A 24,674-nucleotide genomic window follows, 5' to 3' on the forward strand; every position below is an offset into this window, starting at 1 on the left:
TCATAAATTTAGGAGGTGAAGGAAACAAAGGTAGAGAAAGTGCCACATCACCTAGTCAGCACATGTGGAGGTGAACTGCACTTATGAAAAATTATCAGCCATCCCAATTTTTACAATTTTGCCAGTTAAAGTAGATTGCAGGCTTTCACGGTAATTATCTAATAAACTATCTTAGTTTTTGATGATGAGCTGAGTCAAAGTGGTAGATCTACCACTTCCATGCAGCTCAACCTCAAAGGTCAAGGTAGTTTGACAGTTATTTTTAAACACAAGGAGTTAACAACAGAAAGTAGTCTTACTTTAAACGTACAACCTAAATCAACTATGTAATAAATTCTTGTAAAATAACCAACACTGTTGTAATAATGAATGTCAAAACTTTATTAATGGATCACTTTTCCATTTAGCCTGACAACAGAATAGCAGTAACAAGAGATGCTGGCACAAGGGTAACTACAGAGTGATACAAAGAAATAAATACAAATTAATGTTGGAAATTAGACAGAGTTAAAGAAGAACTGAAGTTTTTTTACGTTTTTACACTTCAGAGTAAAACCAAAACTGTACCACACTTTCACAGTTAATGTTTCCAGGCTTTGTAAAATTAAAAAAACAAACAAAAAAACAATGGCTTTATATGTTACACTTAAGTTATTGCATTATTTTTGATAAAAAAAACTGAGAATGTGATGAGTCTAACAAACTTAAACTGTGAGAGTAAAAGCAGGTAGGTTCCCATTTCAACATCCTAAAATATCTTGCCTCAGTGGACCCTAGAAAGTGAGAAAAAGCTTTTTCAAGATTTTGAAGTAGAGTTTAATTTTCAAGTAATGTGGCACAGTGGTCAAGAGCGTTGTCTGGCAATCCACCGGCTCGGGTTCAATATCCACTGCTTAAGCTTTTTTAATTTTCATTTTTTTTTTATTTCATGTAATATTGAACTATTAATTAAAGAATTAAAAAAATATATTTAAACATTTAAGTTACACAATTGGGTGAGGTTTAGAATAAAATAAACATTTACAAAAATTCAAGCAATTAATTATCTAAGCTGCTTTTTATTTATCAAAAGAAACATTTTTTTAGTGTGATAATCATCAAACAAACATTTAAAACATAAATATTGTTCACACCATGCACATTTTATAAAAGCATATTTTTAAACAACATTTGTACGAAATATGATTCAATGGAAAGCATACTTCATTCAAGTTTTTTAAATTGTATTTCCTGTGTCAATTTTGATGCAAACCAAGCATACTGAATCACTGGGGTGAAAACAGGAGCATTTAATTGATGATGCATGATCATCTGTATTTTAATTGCATCTTCTCATGATGAAAATTCTTCCTGCTGTTGTAGCAACTTGGGGGAACTTTGTATGTGGTCTTTTTATTACATTTTTAACTTGATGATAAAAATATACATCACAGGGTTGAACAAGACGAGTACATTTGGGTGGAATGACCTTCATAGTACACGTTACTTCACCTTGCTCACTGACGAATGTCTCATCCTACAATGTCAAATTTGCTCAGCCACTCCACGAATCCATCAACAGAAGGAACTTATTGTTGGCAATGTATGGCTTTAATGTTGTTTCTCACAATTTTGTTAGTTTTCACTTCTCTTTGTTAGTTTTCCTGACTGGAGCAAGTAACGACAACATTTTTATATTCTTCTTTAATTTCTTGGCAGTACCAGCAACTCGAGGACCAAATTTATTGGCAGCCTCTTGCATACATAAAAATACAGGGGGAAACAAATTCCCAGAAAAAGCTAAACTAAACTGTGTTGTGTAAGGAGAGACTAAGTTTTCGCACTAAAACAGTCTTTGCACCCTTGTAATCCAGTGACCAGTTATGTGTTGATTTATACTGGCATCCAGTCTGGTCAGTGTTAATTATATAATCAAAGGTTAAAGATTTTCATTATATGTCTCGTCTGTATAATAATTTCTCTGCTGCTTCCACAGTTTCTTCCAAATTTGCAACATAATTTTTGCTGACGAATTTGGTAATTTTTCATTGTTTTATTGAATGTTTACGTTTGAACCTTTTAACCCAGTTATGACTAGCAATATGTAAATGGAAATTTTTCTGACAAATATGGAAATGCCTTTAACCATTAATGTAATGTTCTCGCCATTGTTTGTTCATAACAGCTTCGAGCATCCTGAAATTTTTCTTATGTTTTGGAGTCGATGAATAAAGATTTGTCATTTATAGTGTCACCTTGTTTTATTTCTGTCCTCCAAATTTAAAGATAATCTTTTTGAAGTGAAACTTCTTTGCTAAAGGAGCAACAATTTCTGGGGAACCAGGAGAGGAAGGTATTAGTTAGGTACATGGTGGGGGAACCGGTAGAGGCGACGGCAGAGAAAGGTAGAACGGACGCAGCATACTTGCACACTTGCGCTCTTGCTAACTTGCACATTTTCTCACTCATGGGTGAGCAACTTGTAATCTTTCACACTTGACCACTCACACACTCGCACCTTCGTGCTCTAGTGCACTTGCATATGCATGGTTGTTTCTTGGGAATGGCGCATCGAACTATTCCCACTCCGGGGCAGTTGGTGTGGTCAGTGATCGTTGGAGCAGCCTTGAGCAGGCTTCATGTGGTGGCGTGCGGCTCAGGTTTAACCCTGCCATGCTGCAGGAATAGGCGTATCACGGCGGTAGGGACCCGCCTGCGTCAGACACCCCCGACTTAAGGGTGTATTTGGGCAGAGGGTAACACAACGGGGTCTGAGCGTCTTGTTGTGAACCACACACTGGGCCATATTTGCAAGAAAAGATTTTTCTTTAATGTACATATTATTATTTTAATTACTTGTGTAAATCAGTACTGTTAAACAGTATTATGTGAGTATTGTTTTATCTGTGTAACTAAATATTTTTGCTGGTATAATGCTTTTCATGCTTTTGTTTGACATGAGTTATGAATTATTATTTGATTAACTATATCACACACAGTATTATAGTTATGAGCCCACAAGCGTGTAAATATGTTTAGTCCAACTAAGAGGCATGAATAGTTCTCGAACAGTGTCGCTGTGGGCAACTGTGGTTCAAAAAAGTAGCTTTGAGCTAGGTCCGGTTCATATGCCATGCTGTCACTTTCACATGCCAGATACCTAACTCAGACTCCATATGTCCATATAGACAATTAGTTAAGCTGCATAAACTACCTAATTATTGGCAAGCTTCAAGTTTAAGTATTATTTAAAATCAAATTTAACTGTACTTTGCGCACATTTATTTTAAATGTAGGAGAAAATAATTGTTAGTACTTTTTTATTTAAAGAATGTACAATTTATTTATTCTTGTGGAAAAGTTATTTCATTTGAGATCATACCCACATCCTTACTATTATCTATTATTATCTCTCGTTCTACAAAAAAAAAAAAATACTAATAATTTATCTCTATCTATACCTAATAAGCAAGAAATTTAATTTCTGACACGCGTGGACTCCACGCACAAATTTTTTTTTTTTTAAATCTGTAAATATTAATTTTAATGATGAGAACTTCCATTTTGGATGAGCACCAGCAAAATCAATGACTTTCTTCTTATCAGCCAAGGACACCAAAGTAAGAGAGGAACTCGCCGAGGAATGTTCTTCAGGATCGTTATCATCACCGTTCATATCTTTACTTGAAGAAGGAACCTGTTAAAAATAGGACTGTAAATAGTAAAAGTGTGTTTGAGCAAAGAAAGAAAGAGAGAGAGAGAGACAGAGAGCTAGAGAATGAGAAAATCCTCATAGCTCATCATAAAGATATTGTTCATCAGGTTTGTTGTATAGTAACATATATTCATAATTGACACTGAAATAATTTTTCATAATTTAAATAACCTCATCTGCAATTGCTTCACCCATAGCTATTGCTACAGAGGACACACAGATGCAGGAGGATTGTCGGTGATGATGCCTTTCTTTATAAATTGAAAAAGCATAATGAAGAGCCATGGTGAAATTTTTTTTAAGATCTTCATCAAAAGTTGTAGTTTCCAAGTTGTTGGGTTTCCTTTTTCCAGTAAAATAATACATTTTTATGACAAATCGCTGTGGACACATGGTGAGACGCTGTTCACAACTGTAAAGACTGTTAAAAACTGTAGGAAAAAGGTAAAGTAATGGCCGACTATAAGGGATTTGAAAAAGCTACCAGAGCCATATTCTCTGAACGCACAAAAGAAAATTAGAAAAGGATCAAATGGGGATATAACAAAACAATGTTGCTAAATGTTGATACTGAAGGACAAAAGTTAAAATCACAAACCACGCTCGACAGTAAATACAATTCAAAAATTTATAATTTATAACAATTCCTGTTTAAAAATATCAACTACATTACAGTAAACATTACTTAAAAGAATATATTAATTTTAAAATTATATATTTAAAAGTTTAAATATATTTAAATTCTGTAATTAATTGTTTAAATTGTGAGAAATAAAAAAATGTAAATAAAAAAAGACAGCAGTAAGTATCGAACACGAGCCGGCAGATGGCCAGGCAATGTGCTTGACCACTGCAACATGCCACTGACTTGAAAATTCATGAACAATATCCCTCAAACTCTACTCCTAGGGCCCACTCAGGTGAGATATTTTAGGACGTTGAAAGGGGCACGTACCTGCTTCTACTCACACAGTTTAAACCAAATTGGTGAACCCTTCCCTTGTTAAGATACAAAACATCTGCAGCTGCTTAAACACTAGTTAATGTATGAAACTCTGTAAAAAAATGTTGTCTCTCTTATACATCAACACTTCTCTGTACAAATGTATTTAAAAACTTTCACCTTTACTATGTAGTATTTAATGTTTATTTATTTTCCAATGCTTTCATAGAATTATGAAACTTATGAATCAACACTAGAACTGTAAAGATACAGTTCAATTCATATATCACGAAAATCTTTCAAACTCAACTTTGTTGAATTTATTAACACTAAGTATGTAACTTAATTTATCAATGCTACTAGGAAAACTTTGCTTTATAAAGTTTAACAACATAGACTGTGTGTACCCTTGCTGCTGGTTGAATTCCAAAATTAACATGTACATGGGTGTGTAAAACTATAATGTTTAAAAAGATGGAATAAATATGCTCTCCGTAAAAATATTCAAAACCTAAAGCGAAACAGAAAAATTAGGAACACGCTACTTCACAAAAGCAATGTTACTAACACAACAAAGTTTTCATAAACAAACACAATAGCCAGCAACATTTTTGAGCTATGATATTTTATATGCATCATTTTACATAAACTTATTTACTCTCATCACTGGGGCAGAAAAATGTTGTAAAAAAAATGTTAGTTAAAAAAATTGTAAGTTTTGGCCAACTGCATTTAATATGCAAAAAAAAGTATCTACATCAACATGTCTCTTGCTTATGGGATGAATTTCCTGTGCGGTCTGTTGACTATATATTCCACATCTTATCTTTAAGCATATTTGCTTTTAGCACTAACTGCACTGATTTAAAAACTCCCTGCCAAAATGTCTGACGTTCTGCCTCTTACACACGAGACAATATACTACTGCATATCATCTGGCATTTCACCAGCTTTCTTACGGCGTTTGTTCAGGAGAGGATTATTAGTACTGTCTAGGCTTTTAATGTGAACTTGATCATAATCAACACGCATTGTTGCTAATGACCGCGTCATTTCTTCTTGAACTTCAGGCCAAATATCTTCACCTTCTCTCAACATACGGCCAGTATGCAATGGAGTTTGTGGTACTTCCGTATATTGCTAGAAAAAACCAAGTGACCATTAATTGTTATGCTTACGCATCTCAAATTCATATGTGATTATATATTTATATAAAGTATATAAATATACACTACACACACATACATATATACACACACATACCGTATCCACCTGAATGCTAGACAAGGATTTTTCCCAAGCTTAGAGAATAAAAAATTCATATTCGTCTAGCTTTGGGTTATCATGATGAGATACACATTGTAGATATATTTTCTTGCTTGCTATTAGACCATTTATTTGAGCAACTTTAAGAATAACTGCGGTATAACGTAAACTTTACTGTTGTTTAAAAACTCGGCATAAAATATTAACAATGCACACATAACCTGTCTCAGATGCCATGTTGATTTTTTCTAAATGTTATAATAAATATGTGATAAAATAAATACTTGCTAAAATGTTAAAATGAGATGAAAAGTGAATACAAATTCATATGGCACTTTCTATAGTTATTTATTTATTTATTTGTAATTGTAACATGCCAACTAACAGGACAAAGCCTTTAATGGTAGGCACACAATTAGACACAAATACACTCACAATAATAAACATAAATGAAAAACACAAAACAATACAATATAATAACATATAAAAACAAAACACACATAACAAAGACAATAAAACAAAATTCAAATGTTACAATTTAGACAACACAGAACTAAAACACACATGATCATTAAGAACTAAGGAAAATAATTAAAGTCTTTATCAAATTTATAAAAGTTGGTTATTAGCCTAAAGATAGGATCATTATTTCTGTTAACTGTACAAAGTGGAAGTTAAACGACTATTAAAAGGAGGTACTCTTAAACCAGTGTTGTCAAGTATATATTTACAGTTCATTTGTTAGTATAACAGTTTTTAATGAAAATAGAGTCAAGTAATTCTCTTCGACTTGAGAGAGATATCAGATTGGGTAGAAAAAGATGTTTTTGATTAATAATATTTATTAATTTATTCTGTATGTTTTCGATTTTCATATTATCACACATATTGATGTTGTTCTAAATTACAGAGCAGTATTCTAGTTTTAACCTAATTAATGCTAAATAAAGAGAGAGGATAAGTAGTATAGGAAAGTATGTCCGGGCACAGGATGCAGGTAGTGGTGCCGGTGCCGGTGCCGGTGTCCGCCATCTTGGATTGTGACGTAAAGGCGGCCATCTTGGATGGTTGTGACCTTGAAATTTGACCTCGACCTTGAATTTGATCCTCAAAACGTGTCAAAAACCCAAAATTGGACAAAATTTGCCCAAAATTCCTCAAAATCCGCCAAAATTTACATTTTTGTGGAAAAAAATTACGCCGAAAAATCTCAAAAAATTCCTCAATTAAAAAATCAGGATTTCAAAAATCCACAAATGTTAATTTGTCTTAGAGAGAACCCAAATGCCTAAAAGCGGCTTAAAACTCCTAAGAGCTAGCCGCTTTAAGCCGCCAACCTTGAAAATAAGGATGTCACAGCAGCCATTCTGAAATATGACGTCACCGTTGCAATTTCCGTTACGGCCGCCATCTTTAAAATCTTTATTTATTATCCGATTCTTAAGAAAAAAAATTTAAAAATTAAAAAAATTCACTTAATAAAATTTAATAAATTTTTTATAAAAAAAATTACTTTTATGACACGGAGCTCTGAGTCCTCGGTTTGAACCCGGCGAAGGCAAAAAAATTAAAAATGGCGACCGATCCTTCCCTCGTGGTGGGTGCTGCCAGACTGACCCCCACCACTTATGTCATAGCATATATATATCGCCAGTTTGCATGACGTCATGTCCGCCATCTTGTCCTCGTCTGCTGGAAGCCATCATCATTGTATCGTCTGCTAGAGTGCGCTGACACCATGTTAGTTTAATTCTTATCCGCCAGAGTGCAGTAATCATTTATTATTACTGTGACACCCGCCATCTTGTCATTTGGACGACAACTTGTAAATTACAGAAAAAAAAATTAATAAAAAATTAAAAATAAAAAAATCACAAAAAATTCAAAAACTGATTCTGCTAGCTTGTGAACTTCTCATTGTTGAGCAAAGATAGAGTTCTAGTCCAAGCCAGAATCAGTTTTTGAATTTTTTGAGATTTTTTTATTTTAAATTTTTTATTAATTTTTTTCCTGTAATTTTATGATAACAAAGAAAACTTGTGATGGTTTTCTCCGTGTGTTCCTGATTATTCCTGACTAGACATCTTATGGTTTTCTCAGAGTGCTTCTGGTTACAGATGAGAAATTGATCTCTGCATGAAGGATTTTTTTTACTTAATGAGGCATGACATTTTATTCAAGGTTACATGTAATAAGTGAATTTCTGCTACTTAATCAACACTTGGAATATTTTTATCAGGCGGAAATTAAAAAAAAATATATATCATTACTCAGTCAAATAATAATAATCTCTGAGAAATCTAAGCAGCACTAACAGGAAGGACGAACTTCCTTCTCCTTGGAGTCTAGCGAAGCCATCCTTCTTTTGCGATCGTTAGTGAGCATCCCGCATCCCGCATAAAATAACTAAATATTATTTACCTGCAAGCAACATGTGGCGACATCTGTTGTTGAAAGGCAGAACTACATGCATCAAGTACCTTTGCATGAGATACATTAATTCTCGCTGATGAAATATGAAAAAAAATCTATTTCAGTAATGGATCTAATTTAAAACACTCAATTGGTATCTGGCATTAGTCTCGGTAACTAATATGAATTCCGATTTAGGATCTGACGCTGTATCGAAAGAACATAGGTGTGAGTTTTGCAGCAAAGAGTTTATCTTGAGAAAGAATAAAAGACAACACGAGAAGAATGACTGTGTTAAAAATCCACTACGCAATATGATAAGTTGTGTTCGATGTAGCAAGTCGTTTACGCAGAGAGAGAGCTTAAAAAGACATGGCAGAACTTGTAACGCCAAGCCTGCGTACAAGCTAGAGGACAACGATGAATCTACTAGACTAAGGAAGAGTGATCTACATTACGACAATAATTTTCCTGGCTCTTCCGATCTCGACAAAGAACTTAAATTGAAGGAGGTTGATGATTTATGGAAGAATGAAGACAGTGGAAGAATCCTTAACGTGAAAAGTGAGAATATATTCCAGCCGAATTCAAGTAGATCTTTCCTACTTTGTAAAAATTATGGACTCCTAAAAAGGAAGCATGAAGACGATGAAGACACTTCAACATCATCAACATCGAATTCTTACGGTAAATTGGGTGAAGACGATTCCTTCTACGGTGATTGTTACAGTGACTCTGAGGCTGTTGACACAGACATAGACTATGATGAAGCACCTAAAGCTGACAAGATCGAAGAATGTGGCGGTGTCCTGAGACCGAAACGATGGAAACGACGTGATATATTAAATAAATCTGATCAAGCTTGTGATGACCACCGTCTCAAAAATGAAAGTTACCCTGAGGTTGGTGGTAAAACGGAAGACACCAGAGATCATAATATTTATTATAAACGTGCAAGGAAGATGGTGGTAGAAGAGAAGAGAATGATTACACATCATGGAAAGATCCAAACATATTGGTTGACCGGCAAAGATTTCTACATGGTTCGCTTTGTGCAGGAAACTATTTGTACATCAAAGAAATATCCTTCATACTCAAGGAACTGAGGAAAGCTGGCTACATACAATAATGGCTTGTTTTACTTGCATTTGTATAATGTAAAGAATTAAAATAAATAATTAAAATGATAAAAATTTAATGTTTTTATTTCTTGTATTCTGATTTCTAACTAAGACTTAGATCTCGTAACTTGTGCTTCCTTTTTGCCTTTTTTTTGTTGATGGAGCTTCCAAATGTGCTTCCTTATTCGATGGTGCTTCCAAAATGTGCTGCCTTTTCGTTGGCGGTGCTTCCAAATGTGCTGCCTTTTCGTTGTCGGTGCTTCCAAATGTGCTGCCTTTTTATTGTCGGTGCTTCCAAATGTGCTGCCTTTTTGTTGTCGGTGCTTCAAAATGTGCGGCCTTTTCGTTGTCGGTGCTTCCAAATGTGCTGCCTTTTCGTTGTCGGTGATTCCAAATGTGCTGCCTTTTCGTTGTCGGTGCTTCCAAATGTGCTGCCTTTTCGTTGTCGGTTGTTCCAAATGTGCTTGCTGCCTTTTCATTGATGGTCCTTCTATTTTTAATGTTGTTTTGACTCTAGTATTATTGTAAATGGTTCTTGATTTGACTAATGTATTATTCCATACGGTGCATGTATATAAGCGAGTCGTAGACAGCAGGACGCTCAGTTTGTTACTGACGTCGGCGGTGTAAGGATCACCTAGTTTGTTTAATCTGGTGCATAAATCGTGTAATTACTTGTTCTTGCGAACTTGATGGCATCTTTACCGACTTTAACGTCGAACTCGGAGGTTTTACCATCGTCTACGGGACCTTGACGACAGCTACGACGGAGAAGGTGCAGATCCCGTTGGCAACGACGACGTCAACATTGGAGGAGATTTCAACAGACGCGATACCGTCAGCAGAAGAGACTTTAATGCCGGTGGTGCTGGCTACACAGGAAAACTCGACGAACTTCGTTTCGCCCTCGATGGAGACTTCAATGGATGCCGAATCGACAACAACTAACGAACATCGGTGCTGTTACTGTGACAAGATTTTCTCAAACAGCAGCAATGCTCGACGGCATGAGAAGAGAGAATGTGCCAAGAACCTATATCGTAAAATGTTTGTTTGTGAGAAATGTCATAAGCAGTTTGCCAGAAAAGATAATATGAAAACGCACATGAAGACATGTAAAGGTCCTGCTGTGCGGCAGAAAGTAAAGGTTTCGGTGCAACAGCGATGCATCAATGTTCATAAGAGTATGCCTGGAAATGGTATTACTGTTGCAACGTCCATATCTGGATCGGGTCTGAAAGGTTCGTCTACATCAGCACGGTATCCTTGCAGCTACTGTGATATGTCGTTCACATTTTCCCATGATGTACGAAGACATGAGCGGAGCAAATGCAAAAAGAATCCTTCTCGTATAAAGTTTCGTTGTGATGATTGTCATGAATGGTTTACTCGAATTGATAGTTTGCGACGACATGCGAAAATATGTAAAGGTGAAGTCCGTGTGCCTACTGCTGAACTACCTGCAGACATTTAGACTCCTCGCTTTAGATTGGAGACCCGGGCTCGTACAATCAAAAAAACAGATGCGCAGCAACCGATTGTCATGACGTCTGAACATGGAACTAAACCTAAGACTGTGTTCGGAGCATTACAAGTGAACGATAATGGCTTCTACTTGGCGCAGTCTGCATTTCGTGGAACGTTGAAAGACTACTATTATCTAAATACGTTTGGTGAGTCGAAAGACATTTGTACTTTTCTTGATGATATCAGACAGAACATAATCAATCAGCTCACTGATGACGTAGCAACAAACAGACCATTAAAATATAACTTGTGGTTGGACTGTATATATGGAAAGCCATATCCGTTAGATGACAAAGTGAAGAAGTGTGCATTCAAGACTTCGGCTGCAGTAATTTACAGTTCTGACGATGTGAAGCAAACTGTTAAATATGGAATCAAGAAACTCTGCCAAGAAGAGGAGGACTATGTCAGCAAAGGTTCTGGTTGGTCTCTGTCTAGTATAAACCGATTAGAGCTAAAAATTAGTCATTTCACACCGATGCGTAACTAAATGATTATAAGATTGTTGGCTTTCGCAAGTGATCCTGTAGTAGAATATAAATTATGTAATAAATATTATGTTTGTAAAAGAACTTGTGGTGTTTAATTCCTCGAACCTGTCACTTTAGTGGTACTTTTTTTAAATATTAAAGTTGTTTTGTATCGTCCAGGATCGAACCAAGTATAGATTCAATATGTAAAGTGTGATTTTAGCTGTGAATTTTGGAATTTTTCCCGAATTTCTAGCTAAATAATTACACGATTCCAAGATGGTGGACATAATGAAGCACGCAACAGTAATAGGATCCCATATGACGGACGTAACATAAAGTGTAACGATGGTATCGTACTCCACCAAGATGGTGGGTGTAACGATATGTGCAATAGTGGTTTATAAGTAATATTTAATTGAATTTTTATTATTAAATTGGATTAGTTATTTTTTTTATGAATTTTGAAATTTTTCCCGAATCTCTAGCATTAAAATTACGGATTTACATGTTGGCGTCCAAATGACAAAATGGCGGGTGTCACAGTAATAATAAATGATTACTGCACTCTGGCGGATAAGAATTAAACTAACATGGTGTCAGCGCACTCTAGCAGACGATACAATGATGATGGCTTCCAGCAGACGAAGACAAGATGGCGGACATGACGTCATGCAAACTGGCGATATATATATGCTATGACATAAGTGGTGGGGGTCAGTCTGGCAGCACCCACCACGAGGGAAGTATCGGTCGCCAATTTTAATATTTTTGCCTTCGCCGGGTTCGAACCGAGAACTCCGAGCTCCGTGTCATAAAAGTAATTTTTTTATTAAAAATTTATTAAATTTTATTAAGTGAATTTTTTTTATAATTTTTAAATTTTTTTCTTAAAAATCGGATAATAAATAAAGATTTTAAAGATGGCGGCCGTAACGGAAATTGCAACGGTGACGTCATATTTCAGAATGGCTGCCGTGACATCCTTATTTTCAAGGTTGGCGGCTTAAAGCGGCTAGCTCTTAGGAGTTTTAAGCCGCTTTTAGGCATTTGGGTTCTTTCTAAGACAAATGAACATTTGTGGATTTTCGAAATCCTGATTTTTGAATTGAGGAATTTTTTGAGATTTTTCGGCGTAATTTTTTTCCACAAAAATGTAAATTTTGGCAGATTTTGAGGAATTTTGGGCAAATTTTGTCCAATTTTGGGTGATTTTGACACGTTTTGAGGATCAAATTCAAGGTCGAGGTCAAATTTCAAGGTCACAACCATCCAAGATGGCCGCCGTTACGTCACAATCCAAGATGGCGGACACCGGCACCGGCACCACTACCTGCATCCTGTGCCCGGACATACTTTCCTATACTACTAGGATAAAATCAGTTTTTGTAGCATAACATGTGACATATTTAATTAAAGCTAATGTTCTTCGGGAACTAGAAATTAAATGTTCAACATGTTGGTGAAAGAACAATTTAGAATCAAGAATGATACCTAAATCTTTGAGAGAAGAGGATTTCTGAATAAAGGTGTTGCCTAATTTATAATCATATTTGATAGGAAGGTATTTTATAGTAAAGGATATTATTTTTGTTTTGCTTTTGTTGAGGGTCACAAGATTTGCTTTACACCAGTTATTAATTTCATTAATGTCAGTTTGTAATAATAAACAGTCATTAAAAGAGAAAATTTTTCTACTTATTTTTAGATCATCTGCGAATAGAGTGCCAGAAGAATGATTCAGAATTTGAGTAATGTCATCAATAAATATGTTAAAAAGTAAAGGAGACAAGGTACCACCTTGAGGAACTCCAGAACTAGCTACAAAATTTGAAGAATTGGAGTTGTTGATAGATACAAAAAAAGTTTGATTTTTAAGGTAGCTAGAAAACCAATTAACATAATTGTCACTTGACCGAAATTATGTAACTTGCCTAATAGTAATTAATGGTTTACAGTATCGAAAGCTTTAGCAAGATCAAAGTAGCAGGCATCTACCTGACCCCTGCTAATGACTTCATTAAAAATAGGATTAAGAAAAGTAATTAGATTGGTGGCTGTGGTCATTCCTGATCTAAAGCCATGTTGATTATTAGATAAACGATTATTTAGTTGGAAATTAGTGATTTTAAAAACTATTTTTTCAAAAATTTTAGAGAGACCATTTAATAGTGATATTGGTCTATAGTTAACCACATTTAATTTGCTTCTGTTTTTATGAAATGGAATGATTTTTGCAATTTTCCATTTATTAGGAAAAACTTGGGTTCTTAAACTATTAAATAAATGTTTTAATAGGGGTACTAATAAATGTGAACAGCCTTTCAGAATAAAATAAGGAATCCCGTCGGGTCCTGTAGACATTGAGGGTTTTAGAGCCCTTATGCCCCAAAACACAAGGCTGTCAGAAACAGAGGGAACAGATATTGTATCAAGGAATGAATTTAAGGTGGGAACTTGGTAATTGACATTAGAGGACACATAAACACTTGAAAAGTATTCAGCAAATACATTAGTCAACACCGCTGGATCACTAGATACATCATTAATTTTTAACGAATGCTGTTCATGATAACCATTTTTTATTAATTTGACATAGCACCAAAACTTCTTAGGGTTGTTCTTGATATTATTGTTAGTGGTTCTGGTCCAATTAATTTTATCACGCTTGATAAGATATTTGGTTTGTTTACGAAAGAATGAAAATTTAGTAAAATAGTACATATTTTTGTTTCTTTTGTAAAGTTTGTGAAAATGTTCCTTCAATTTTAAAGCTTGAATTAAGTCTTTTGAAAACCAAACAGGGTATTTAGATGGTTTGCTAATGAACATGGGGATGAATTCATTAATATTGAGATACATACAAGTAGTTAATTGATCAACAAGATAGTTAATATCAGTAGATACATAGAAATTTGACCAATCATAGTTTTTAACAGCATTGTAAAGACCAAAAATTTAATGTTACTCCTAAAATTCACTATTAAATGTTCATTTTTGCCTTTTATTCCCAAAAAAAAAATTGTTTTATATACACTGTGGAATGAAACTTAAAAACTTTTGGTAATTCTGAAGAAAAAGCCTCCTTTCAAAAAAGAATTAAAAATGCCTTTTTTACTTTCTTTCTTTCAATCATTCTTTCTAAGAGGGTGTTTTTTACTTAAAGTAATTTAACTGGTTTAACAAGTTGTTAGGTTAGGTACATTGTGTGAACAGTTGGTTAGGATGCTACATAAATTCTGTAAAATGGTGTGAAAATATTTAAAAATATTTTAAAACAGTATGTAATGATGGTTGGTTAAGTTACCTAGTTACATTTTAAATTGGTAATTTTTCATGATATTAAGTATTTTGTATGTTGCTAAACTAAACTAACCAACCACCTACACTATATTAAAATATTCCGAATTTTACCCACCAAACCTAATTATTCATTAAAATAGTAAACTTTTTAAAGTATCACAGCACTATTTAGAGGACGTTTGAAAAATGTGTCAGGAAATAAATAAAAAGCAGTTTTATTATTTTCATTCAGAAAAGAGGCTCTTGTTAAAAGTTACAGATTAAATATATACCTGATCATCTCTAAAACTTCGCCGCTTTTCATGAATTTCACAGTTTAAGAAATTTCAGGGTTCCTAACTAATAAAGACAAGAAAATTTCTTGTTTGAGTTCAAATAAGTTATTGTAAACTTGTGTTATTGTTTAAGCAAGTGTCTTTATTTCTGGAATTTTTACATGTGAGTTTGCAACACAAGTAAATACATACTACATATTTTATTCAGTAGAAAGCTACAGGATGTAACAACCAAAACCTCCAGCTAGTACCTAATTGGTCTGGATTGCACAACAATACAATTTACAGAAATTTTGATTGAATTTTAAAATTATATTTAAGTTCCAGAAAATATTAGTTTTTGAGGTTAAGTCTGATTACCTTAAAGATAGCCTTGCATAAATAAAAGTATTCACGAAAAAAGTTTGTCAATATAGTATTTCATTTACTAAACATTGAACATGGCCAACATTATATGATACAGTACCCTTTAAATCAAGAAAATAAAAACTGGCTGCTCAAGGCATGTGAAACTCTAGCCCCAAAACAGCAGGCCAAATATATGAACTCAGACCCCTGCTAGCTCACAATTGGTCTTGACTGCATATACACAAACACTTATAGAAATTTTGATTGAAGGTTGAAATATCATTAAGTTCCAGAAAATATTACTTTCTGGGATTATGTCTGTTTACCTTGAAGATTGCCTTTGCATAAATAAAATTACTCACGAATAAAGTTTGTCGATTTAATTTTTCCTTTACTGAACACTGAACTTGGCCAACATTTTATGATGCAACAACATTTCAACCAAATCTCAAGTCTCTTTCCCACACTTACTGTATCACACAACTGTCACTGTCTCTTTCTATTCTGACTTCCTTGTCAGGAGATGTTGCATCATCTTGCTTATATACCAAAAACCATAGCCAAAAATATAAAAGAAAAATTTGAAAGCACATAAAAACTTAAATGATTAAGTTGGATTAGGTATAAATATATTAAAATGAGTTTTTCATAATTAAGTAAACCAACCATTAGAAATATTCAAAATGTTAAGTAAATTTAATTTATTTTTATAAAACATATTGCAAATGCACAAATACCTCTCATAAGAATAAACAGCTGTTATTTACATAATGATAGAAAACCTATCAAAGTATTTTCTGATTATAAAAAACATAATAAATATTTAGGAAAATTATTTACAAACTGGAAAGGGCAAAAAACTGGGTTGCTACAGGACTGCCTTGCTGCAACCCAGCATTAACATTTTAGCTACACTTATAGATCAGGGCCTGACAACTCGGCATCACTAGAGCAAAGCCTATTAAATCAGCACATAAGCAAATGAGCCAAGGCACATGGCAGAAAGGGCTGACTTTCACAGCCCAGCACTACCATCTTGGCCACATTCTTCTACACAGTGAGCTGCCAGGTTCAGGCCCGCACCACTCGATATCACTAGAGTGAGGCCTTTCTGGCCAGCACATGAGCACTTAATTCTGGGACTACACATCAGCTAGCGCCAGCAAAGTAATGAAAACATAAAAAAAAGTTGTAATTTCTTCACAAATGGTTTACTAAATTTTTCAGCATATATGTTTACCTGGCATTAAATTGTCCTGTATTATGCTTAAACTACATGTTTTTTTAAGAATACTGAATAACTTGTAATCCATTTTCACAGAAATAGAAAAAATCTTTAGTTACACAGACAGCCTACTTTAAAGACTTTTAGCATTGTGTGAATTCTTATTTGAAGACCAACATGTCCAAACTGTGCATTTTATGGTCCAGCACATTCTGTAATTCAGCTGCAATTCTGATTTTTTTGAGTTGATCTCAGTTGTTGACTTTGGCTGCCAGGTCACATTACTGCGCTGATGGAATTTTGAGTTAGCTCAGAGTTTATCCTTCTGTCAGTTTTCATTTCAGTCTTTTCTAGCAGATTATATTTAACAAGTACATTTTGGTAATGGTTTTTTGAAATAAATAAATAAATGAACATTTGATAATCCAGGAAAATAGCAAACTCCACATAGCTACAGTCCCGAATCAGTGAAACGAAACACCTTTCGATGTATTTGAATACATACTAAGCCACTCAAGGCATGTATAAACTTGTCACACATTTTCAAACCTTAAAATTGGAGTCACTTCTTAACGTATCATAATTAAGACTGCACGACTGCACATCTGCTCACTTCCTTGCACACAGAGGCGAATAGACACATGATGCATGTACTGGTGTCGATCTTAGCACTTCCTGGCTTCTGTCCACATTCAAACAGTAGTAAGTCCAAGGAAGCAGGTTGCTTAAAGAGTTTTTCCATGAAAGTTTTCGTACAAACGAGCTGTATGCATGACACCGAGGGTTTAGTTTTGGTATTGAGACGACTTCACTAATGTTGTTATGCCACTCTTGCCATGGCTACCTAAGAAGACTGGTAGAGAATGGAGCGCTGCTTTGCCAGGTGACGCACAGCACCGCCATGTTGAAGTGAGTTGATTTTCTTTCATGAACAATACTTCTTATTTAAAAGTGAAAATTTTTGAAAATAAGTTGTAATTTGTAACTTAAACGTCTACCGGAATAGAATAAGGTTTTATAAAAAAAATTATGAATGTTCGATATATTATTCATGGAAAACACTTTTTTGTCAACAAAAAAAAATCTTTCACATATACACATCACAACATAACAAAAAAAAATTAAAATTAAATTTATACTTACTGCAATCCATTTATTCTGCATAACCTGATCAATAGTGTAACGCTTAGCTGGATCAATGCACAGCATGCCTCGTATCAAATCCTTAGCATCTTGAGAAACATTTTGCCACTCAGGATTAGGAAAATCATACTGTCCAGTTCGAATTCGCTTCTTCATTCCTGGAGAAATAGCTAAGCCATGGTTGCTATAAAATGGTGGAAAACCACATAACCTAGAAAAAAAACATGGTTGATTAAATTATGCATTCAAACGAATTTGCTGATGTAAAAGAACAAAAAAGAAGCTACCTAAAAGGCAAAAAAAAAAAAATCCATTTAATATGTACTATATTAAAATCAAGCATATCAGTTAAATGTAGGACTTGCATTCAAAATGAACCATCTATGATATAAAGAGTCAAAAAGAAAGAGTACTACAATATCATTCTCAATCTGATTCACTGTCAAGCATGTTGAAGAGGAAAACTATATTTGGTGGTAATAATACCAATCAAGACAAAGTGAAGTACGAGTGATTTTGTCAATGCAAGAGTGAAGGAATTCCTATTAATACAGAAATCCAGGTAGTACCACAAAGAATTAAACACAGAAGGCACATGCAACTATTCCACCAGATGGTAGCAAAATTCAAAATTTGCCACGGAATTCAATATTAAACACGTGTGGTGAAAAATTGTCTGCATGTCGACCCTGCGGAAGAAAAAGTCATGAATTTTTCTAAACTTTGCTAAAACATGTTTGACTCGGGAATAAATTCATAATGTGGACGAAACTGGTATATTTAAGCTTTATCTTCTACGGAGTACATTTGTATACAATGATAAAAAATATTCTTCCGGTGCAAAATATTCAAAGGAAAGCCTACCATTTATGATAAGCGCAAATGCAGCAGGCACTTACAAATTTAAGATGATTGTGATTGGTAAAAGTACCAAACCTCGAACCTTCAATATCTTTCCAGAGTGATTTATCGTTCAAAAAAATTGTTTTTTCAGTCATGCAGGAATTGTTTGAACACTGGTTCAACAACCATTTTGTACCATAAACAGGAAAATGCAAACAATGTTGGGTTGCCTGATGATACAAAAAAAAGCTGTTTATTGACAACTGCCCAGCCCATCCTCCAGCAGAAACAGTTGCCAGTATAATATATTTGTTTAGTATTTATCACTTAACTGCACAGTTCTTATACAACCCATGGAGCAGGGATTAAATTAAAAGTATGAAGTGCCATTATCGCAATGAGCTTGTGTGCAAGATTGTAAATTGTGACAGTTTGTTCAACTTTGAAAAGTTCAAGAAATCTTCTATGATATACGAAGCTGTTTGGTGTCTTTCACATGTGTGGAATGATGTCACACTCACAGTTTAAAAAATCACTGGCACAACATTCTACTGTCAACTGAATGTATTGACATTGAAAGGGGAGGGAGAGGGAAGCAGTATGAATGCTCCACCATGAATTTTTAATGGGAGGTTAAAGTATCTGTTTTGCCTCACAATGAAATAAAACAAAAATAAATGAAATTGGAAGATGTGTAGGAAACTATTGTAAAATGTCTCTTTTCTTTGCACGGGAGAATTGTTTTTTTTTTTTATCACACTGGGATGTGGTCTTATTCAAGAAAGTGAAACTTGTTTTGGCAAGAGAAATGCCAACTAAATGCCAACTTTATGATGATGGTAACCATCTTTTCCTTTTTCAAGAAGCACATGTACAACCTAGCGTCTGAAAATTAATGGTTATGAGAGGAACATAACATGCATATGGCAATTTCTGCTCCTAAGACCCATTAGAATTAACTTACTGAGAAAGAAAGGAGCTAGCGAGTAGGGCACCAGTACTAGTTTGTGGTTACTTGAATATATTACCTAAGTGTAATACAATTTTGAATTTAACACCACAAGACACTGGCTGAAACATAAGTTTTTTTTCAACAATGCATTCATCACAAACACAACCACATAGTATCAAAAAAAGTCTATGAGGTGGTGATCCAAAAAGTTTGAATTTTAATTGGGACTTAATGTCTTCTTAACATCGCAGCACATTCAATTACAAAAGCATAAACCGCAGAAGTGAACACAAGATTTCTGAGCTGAGGTCAGCTTGTCCTTAAAAAAATTGCATTGAAGTATGCAAATTTAAAGTAACTGTTGCTTAAATATCTTAATATTTGTTGTATATTGTAATTAAGCTGTGTGTTTTTATCTATGGAAGCAGTTAAATGAATGACTGATAGGTTGTATAAGAGCATAAATGTTGACTAATTAAGTGTAATGGATTATTACTGCATGCAATAAATAATTGACATACAACACATTTTGGCGACAAGGATGAGATGTCAAACGTTAGTGAAATGGGAACAGCAAGAAGTTTGCATGAATGTGGAAATTATGGTAATCTGTTCAAGCGGAGCAGTTTTTAATACTAATAGGTGAGTCAGCTTTGACTTTTTGACATTGGTCACCCCAAAATAATTGCACAAATGTACCTATCTATAAATCAATGCAGCAATTGATATACATTTTGACACCAAAAAAACAGCAAAGCTGCATGATTGGTGTTTGCACATTGCAAACAACAACACAAAAAATTCAATAAGTATGGAAGAATTAAAAAAGTGATCAAAAAATTAATTTCAAAGATTTTAATAAACGGTCAATAATTTATTTTGTTGTGGTGTAAGCTATAAGAAACTACTTAAAAAAAGAAAAGCAAATTAAAGTTTTAAAATGCTTAAACAAACAAATTATTTCTTAGTAGAATTTGATACACCCTTCATGAGTTGGTTCCAATATCTAAGGAATTATTTTCTTCTAAAATTTCAAATTAAGTTTGGGCTAATACAGATTGTACATACAGTAGAACCCCGATTATCCGCGACTCGATCATCCGATTCGCGGATTAACCGCGATTTATGTCCATCAAGTCCAATTTTTTAGTTACATATAACCAATGATTCAAAATGTATGTAAATGTTAAAATACTTTGCAAAATGTATGTTGGTCAAAGTACTTTGACTCAGTTATGTTTATATACACAGAAAGTTAAAAAAAAATATACTAGTACATACATACGTATGTACATAATATTTTTGTGTTCCATGTTACGTGAATAGATTATACACTGGTGCGCGATTCCACGTCCGCATGACCGGACTGTACACTCCCGCGCGCAGCACGGCGCCGTGCCACAGAGATTACCCGGCGCATGGAGACAGTCCATTCCATTAGTGTACGTTGTTGAAGCGTCAAGGTGGTGATAATTTTATGTATTGTAACAGTGATCTGCATTCCGACGGATTATACCGTTGTGTTGTGCGGAAATGTTGAGCGCAACATTTCATCATGTCATCAAATGAACAGAAAAGAAAGCGAGTGGTACTGTCCATCGACAGCAAAACAAAAATTATAGAAAGATTTCAGAGTGGAGAAACGATTGCAAACTTGCGACTGAGTTTAATGTCGGTAACACAACAGTGCGCGACATCATAAAAAATCGCGAAAAAATCCTTCAGTTTGCTTCACAGGCTGACACTTCAAGTGGATTAAATAAACGCAAGACGATGAACGAATCCACATTTAGCAGCTTGGACACTTGTTTGTTTGAATGGTTTCAACAGAAAAGGTTGGAGGGTGTAGCATTAAGTGGCGTAATTTTATCACAGCAGACGTAATTTTTTTAAAAAAACTAGGCTTCACAGAACAACCATTTTCCTGTTATATTACTTCTCCGTTATTTTATGAGCACCGACTGTACGGAAGTGTGTGTGTTGCAACTAGTGCTTGGCACGCAAGATAAATTCAGCCTATCACTTGCTGACGCGGCACAGTGATACGACGGTGTTTGTTTATTTCAAAACTCAGCTAAGAGTGAACGGAGAATAGATATAACGACCCCTCACGGTTCCCGAGATTAGGGTCGTTATAGAGAGGTGGTCGTTATAAGATTTCCGACCCATCTGCAACACTAAGTCATAATAGGCCGTTTTTGCACTAATTCCACGTTCAGCAAACTAAAAATAAAAAATCTAACATTTTAAATTCATATAAATAAAGGGGGATAAAAACACCGTGAATTATACGAGACAGAGACACCGTTTCAAAACCATCAAATCAAGTCTCAATGCACTGGTATGAAAAATCTTATCTCGAAAAGAATTTTGAAGTCAGTCGTTCTGTAAAACAATAACCAGCCCGATGGTGTTACTGACAACAGAGCAATGAGCGAAGTGTGGCAGCGTCGCTTACGGGCGATGAAAAGAATGCGTGACCTTGGCAGCTATCAGCTGTCTTGGGCCCTCGGACTGGCGGGCGGCTAGTCACACACCTCGGTGCAACAACGACTCGCGTGCCCACGTCTCCGCACACGAAAGACTTAAAAACCACTGCTGCCCAGCACTAAGCAGTCCGCTTCTATGTCAACAACGCACACGCACACAAAGCATGTGTATATATGTAATCTCCGAATGTCCACAGATGGCTGTCTGTGGGCTAATGACCTTTGAGGCAAGCATGACTCGGTTAACCGCGATTTTCGATTATCCGACTCACTCGTCCCCTTCATTAACACGGATAATCGGGGTTCTACTGTATATTTATATCTTGGGCCACTATGTATTTTGTTTTATTTAATGTAGTTTTATTGTCTTATCCAGTTGTGTCTAGAGGTGGTTTGGGATAGGAATGGCCAGGCAACTTTGCGAACATGGAATTATTAAGAGGTTGCCTTGATGTCATTACTCAGTGGTTCTCAAACTTTATCAGCAATGCAGATGGGGAGGAATGCACCATTTAACAAGGAAAACGTAAAGGGTTCTCACATACTTTAGCCATATTCCTCAGTTTTACCTGTGATACTGCTCTCTGTAGCAAGATAACAGATATTTGACAATACACATTACAGTTTGTCTGCCTTTATTCTGTAATCCAGCACCCGTAGGGCTGCTTGCGTTCCAATTCCTCAGGAGATTTGGGCGTTTGAAATATCTTCAGAAATGGAAGAAATAATATGAAAATTGAACATGTTTTGGTAATTAAAATGATTAATCTCGTAGTACGGGTTTTATTCTTGCTACCCCTAATTTATAAGCTCCAGTACTTGAAAAAACAAATTTGTAAAAATTTTCAATTTAAAAACTGCAATCGTGATGGTTCATAATAACTTCTGTGAGACTGCTCGTGCCGCCAACCACATATAAGGCAGGTCGGCACACATCATGGCTCAATGGCATCATCGTTCTACACTAGCCCTTTCTTCCCTACCAGCAGTCTTACTAGTAGCTTATCTCACTTATCTCTTAAATCCCACATGTAAGGAAACTTAAGTAGCAGATAACCTTGTGAGGCTCGTTCAAAATTCATTGCTGCACATATGAAGTTGGTCCGACACAGCTTGGTTTAACCTGAGGAGGTTTTTTTTATTTAACCTTTAGAGGTGTTATTTTTATCCTTGAAAATTTTTATCTCCATGAAATATACTTGAACTTTTCTCTCATAAGCCACAGAAAGCAAACATCACGTGTGCATCATTTAAACTCAATACTTTACTTGGAAACAAAAATTAGATGTTTTTGCAATAACAGGACATAAAATATTCCAGTCTTCGGTAAAAAATTTTTCAGAAGACATGTCACTAGCGAAATTATTTTATGTTTTAGTAGTTGTAACACCTGGTTACTTGCTAAGAGCTAGGTGCGATTCCTTGTTTATGTTTTTTTCCTTAGTTAACAATTGTCATTTTTGCCCTTGTATGGTATTCTTTAATTCCAAATATGTCTATCTACTGAAATAATTTTTTGTTTCAAATAAAAAATTGATTCAAGTTTCAATTAGAAGCCTGTGTAAATGGATTCTGTGGTATCTTTCTGTTCAGAAGGCATGTAGCTAAAGTAAATTATAACTTTAACAACAATACTTTTTTTTAAAACAAGCTAGTAAATATTGACTTAGAGATGGCTGCTCGCTAAAAGTTTGGCACGACTCAGTGATCATGCTTTCTTTGGCACTATATATAAATTAATACCAATCAATAACAAATCTGCTTAGTGTTCAATAAGAAACCAATTAATAATCACTAAAATTTTTTCAACAATGTAAAATTAAATACTTTATTATACCTATATATTACACATACATTAACTCTGCGGATTATCCACAGTTTTCCCATTAAAACCGTAGTGAAGTTCAATAATCTAACAAAATCACTAATACTGCGTGATCATGCTCCTTAATGTGTTGGTTTAAAGAGCTACAACTATATTTTTAAAACTCACTTCAACAAACACACATCACATGCAGCATTTACTACTAATGAATTCCTACACAATGCATAGTTTTCACTTTTATTATTTTCATTAAAGTTATGTAATCAATGCTGCCAGTTTTAAAAATAAAACAAAAATGAGGGGCTATGGAACATAGTGGTGCAAGTCAAAAATTTTGCAGCTTTCAGTCAGCTACATATTTTACCACTAAAACATTTAAACTATCAATTGAGGCCATCGATGTAAAAATGGCAAATAAGCTGCTCATAAACCGTTTTTACGCAGAAAGCATATTATATTCCACAATTTCATACAGAATTCAGTAGTCCAAGTTTCACTGGTATATATTGAAAAATGAAGTTGATACATCTGTTTTAAGAGGACAATGTCAACTGTTTTTGTGACTAACAGAGATCAGGGGAACATACAGATACAGCATAAGGTCCGATTCTAGACGAGTGGGGTGAAGCCAAAACGGGAGGAGGATTTCAGGGTACTACATGTACCAATATGGTGGCCGTTTGTTTACAAATGTATCAGCTGTAACTGTATTGGAGATTAAATTGGAGAAAAATATCAACTTGACATCGTTCGGGCCTGCTGGCCTTTTTAAGCCCGATATGCCACCGCCAAAACAATCCCCACCCTCCAACCTTCCCTACCACTAGTGCTTAGGGCG

The 24,674-nt window shown here is 34.8% G+C and overlaps 1 protein-coding gene across 1 annotated transcript in view; it reads right to left on the bottom strand.

Moving 5' to 3' along the window:
• Positions 1–357: 357 nt before the first annotated feature.
• The window catches only part of LOC134528911 (MAP kinase-activated protein kinase 2), a 151,462-nt gene continuing 127,145 nt past the window's right edge, over positions 358–24,674 (bottom strand). Inside the window, exons 7-8 of the mRNA XM_063362577.1 lie at positions 17,728–17,938; positions 358–5,777 (exon numbers count right to left, since the gene is read on the bottom strand). Of these exons, the coding sequence (XP_063218647.1) occupies positions 5,559–5,777; positions 17,728–17,938 (430 nt within the window). The 3' untranslated portion in view covers positions 358–5,558. The remainder of the gene's footprint in view (positions 5,778–17,727; positions 17,939–24,674) is intronic.

This window comes from Bacillus rossius, chromosome 2 (genome assembly GCF_032445375.1).
Source record: "Bacillus rossius redtenbacheri isolate Brsri chromosome 2, Brsri_v3, whole genome shotgun sequence".
NCBI lineage: Eukaryota > Metazoa > Arthropoda > Insecta > Phasmatodea > Bacillidae > Bacillus > Bacillus rossius.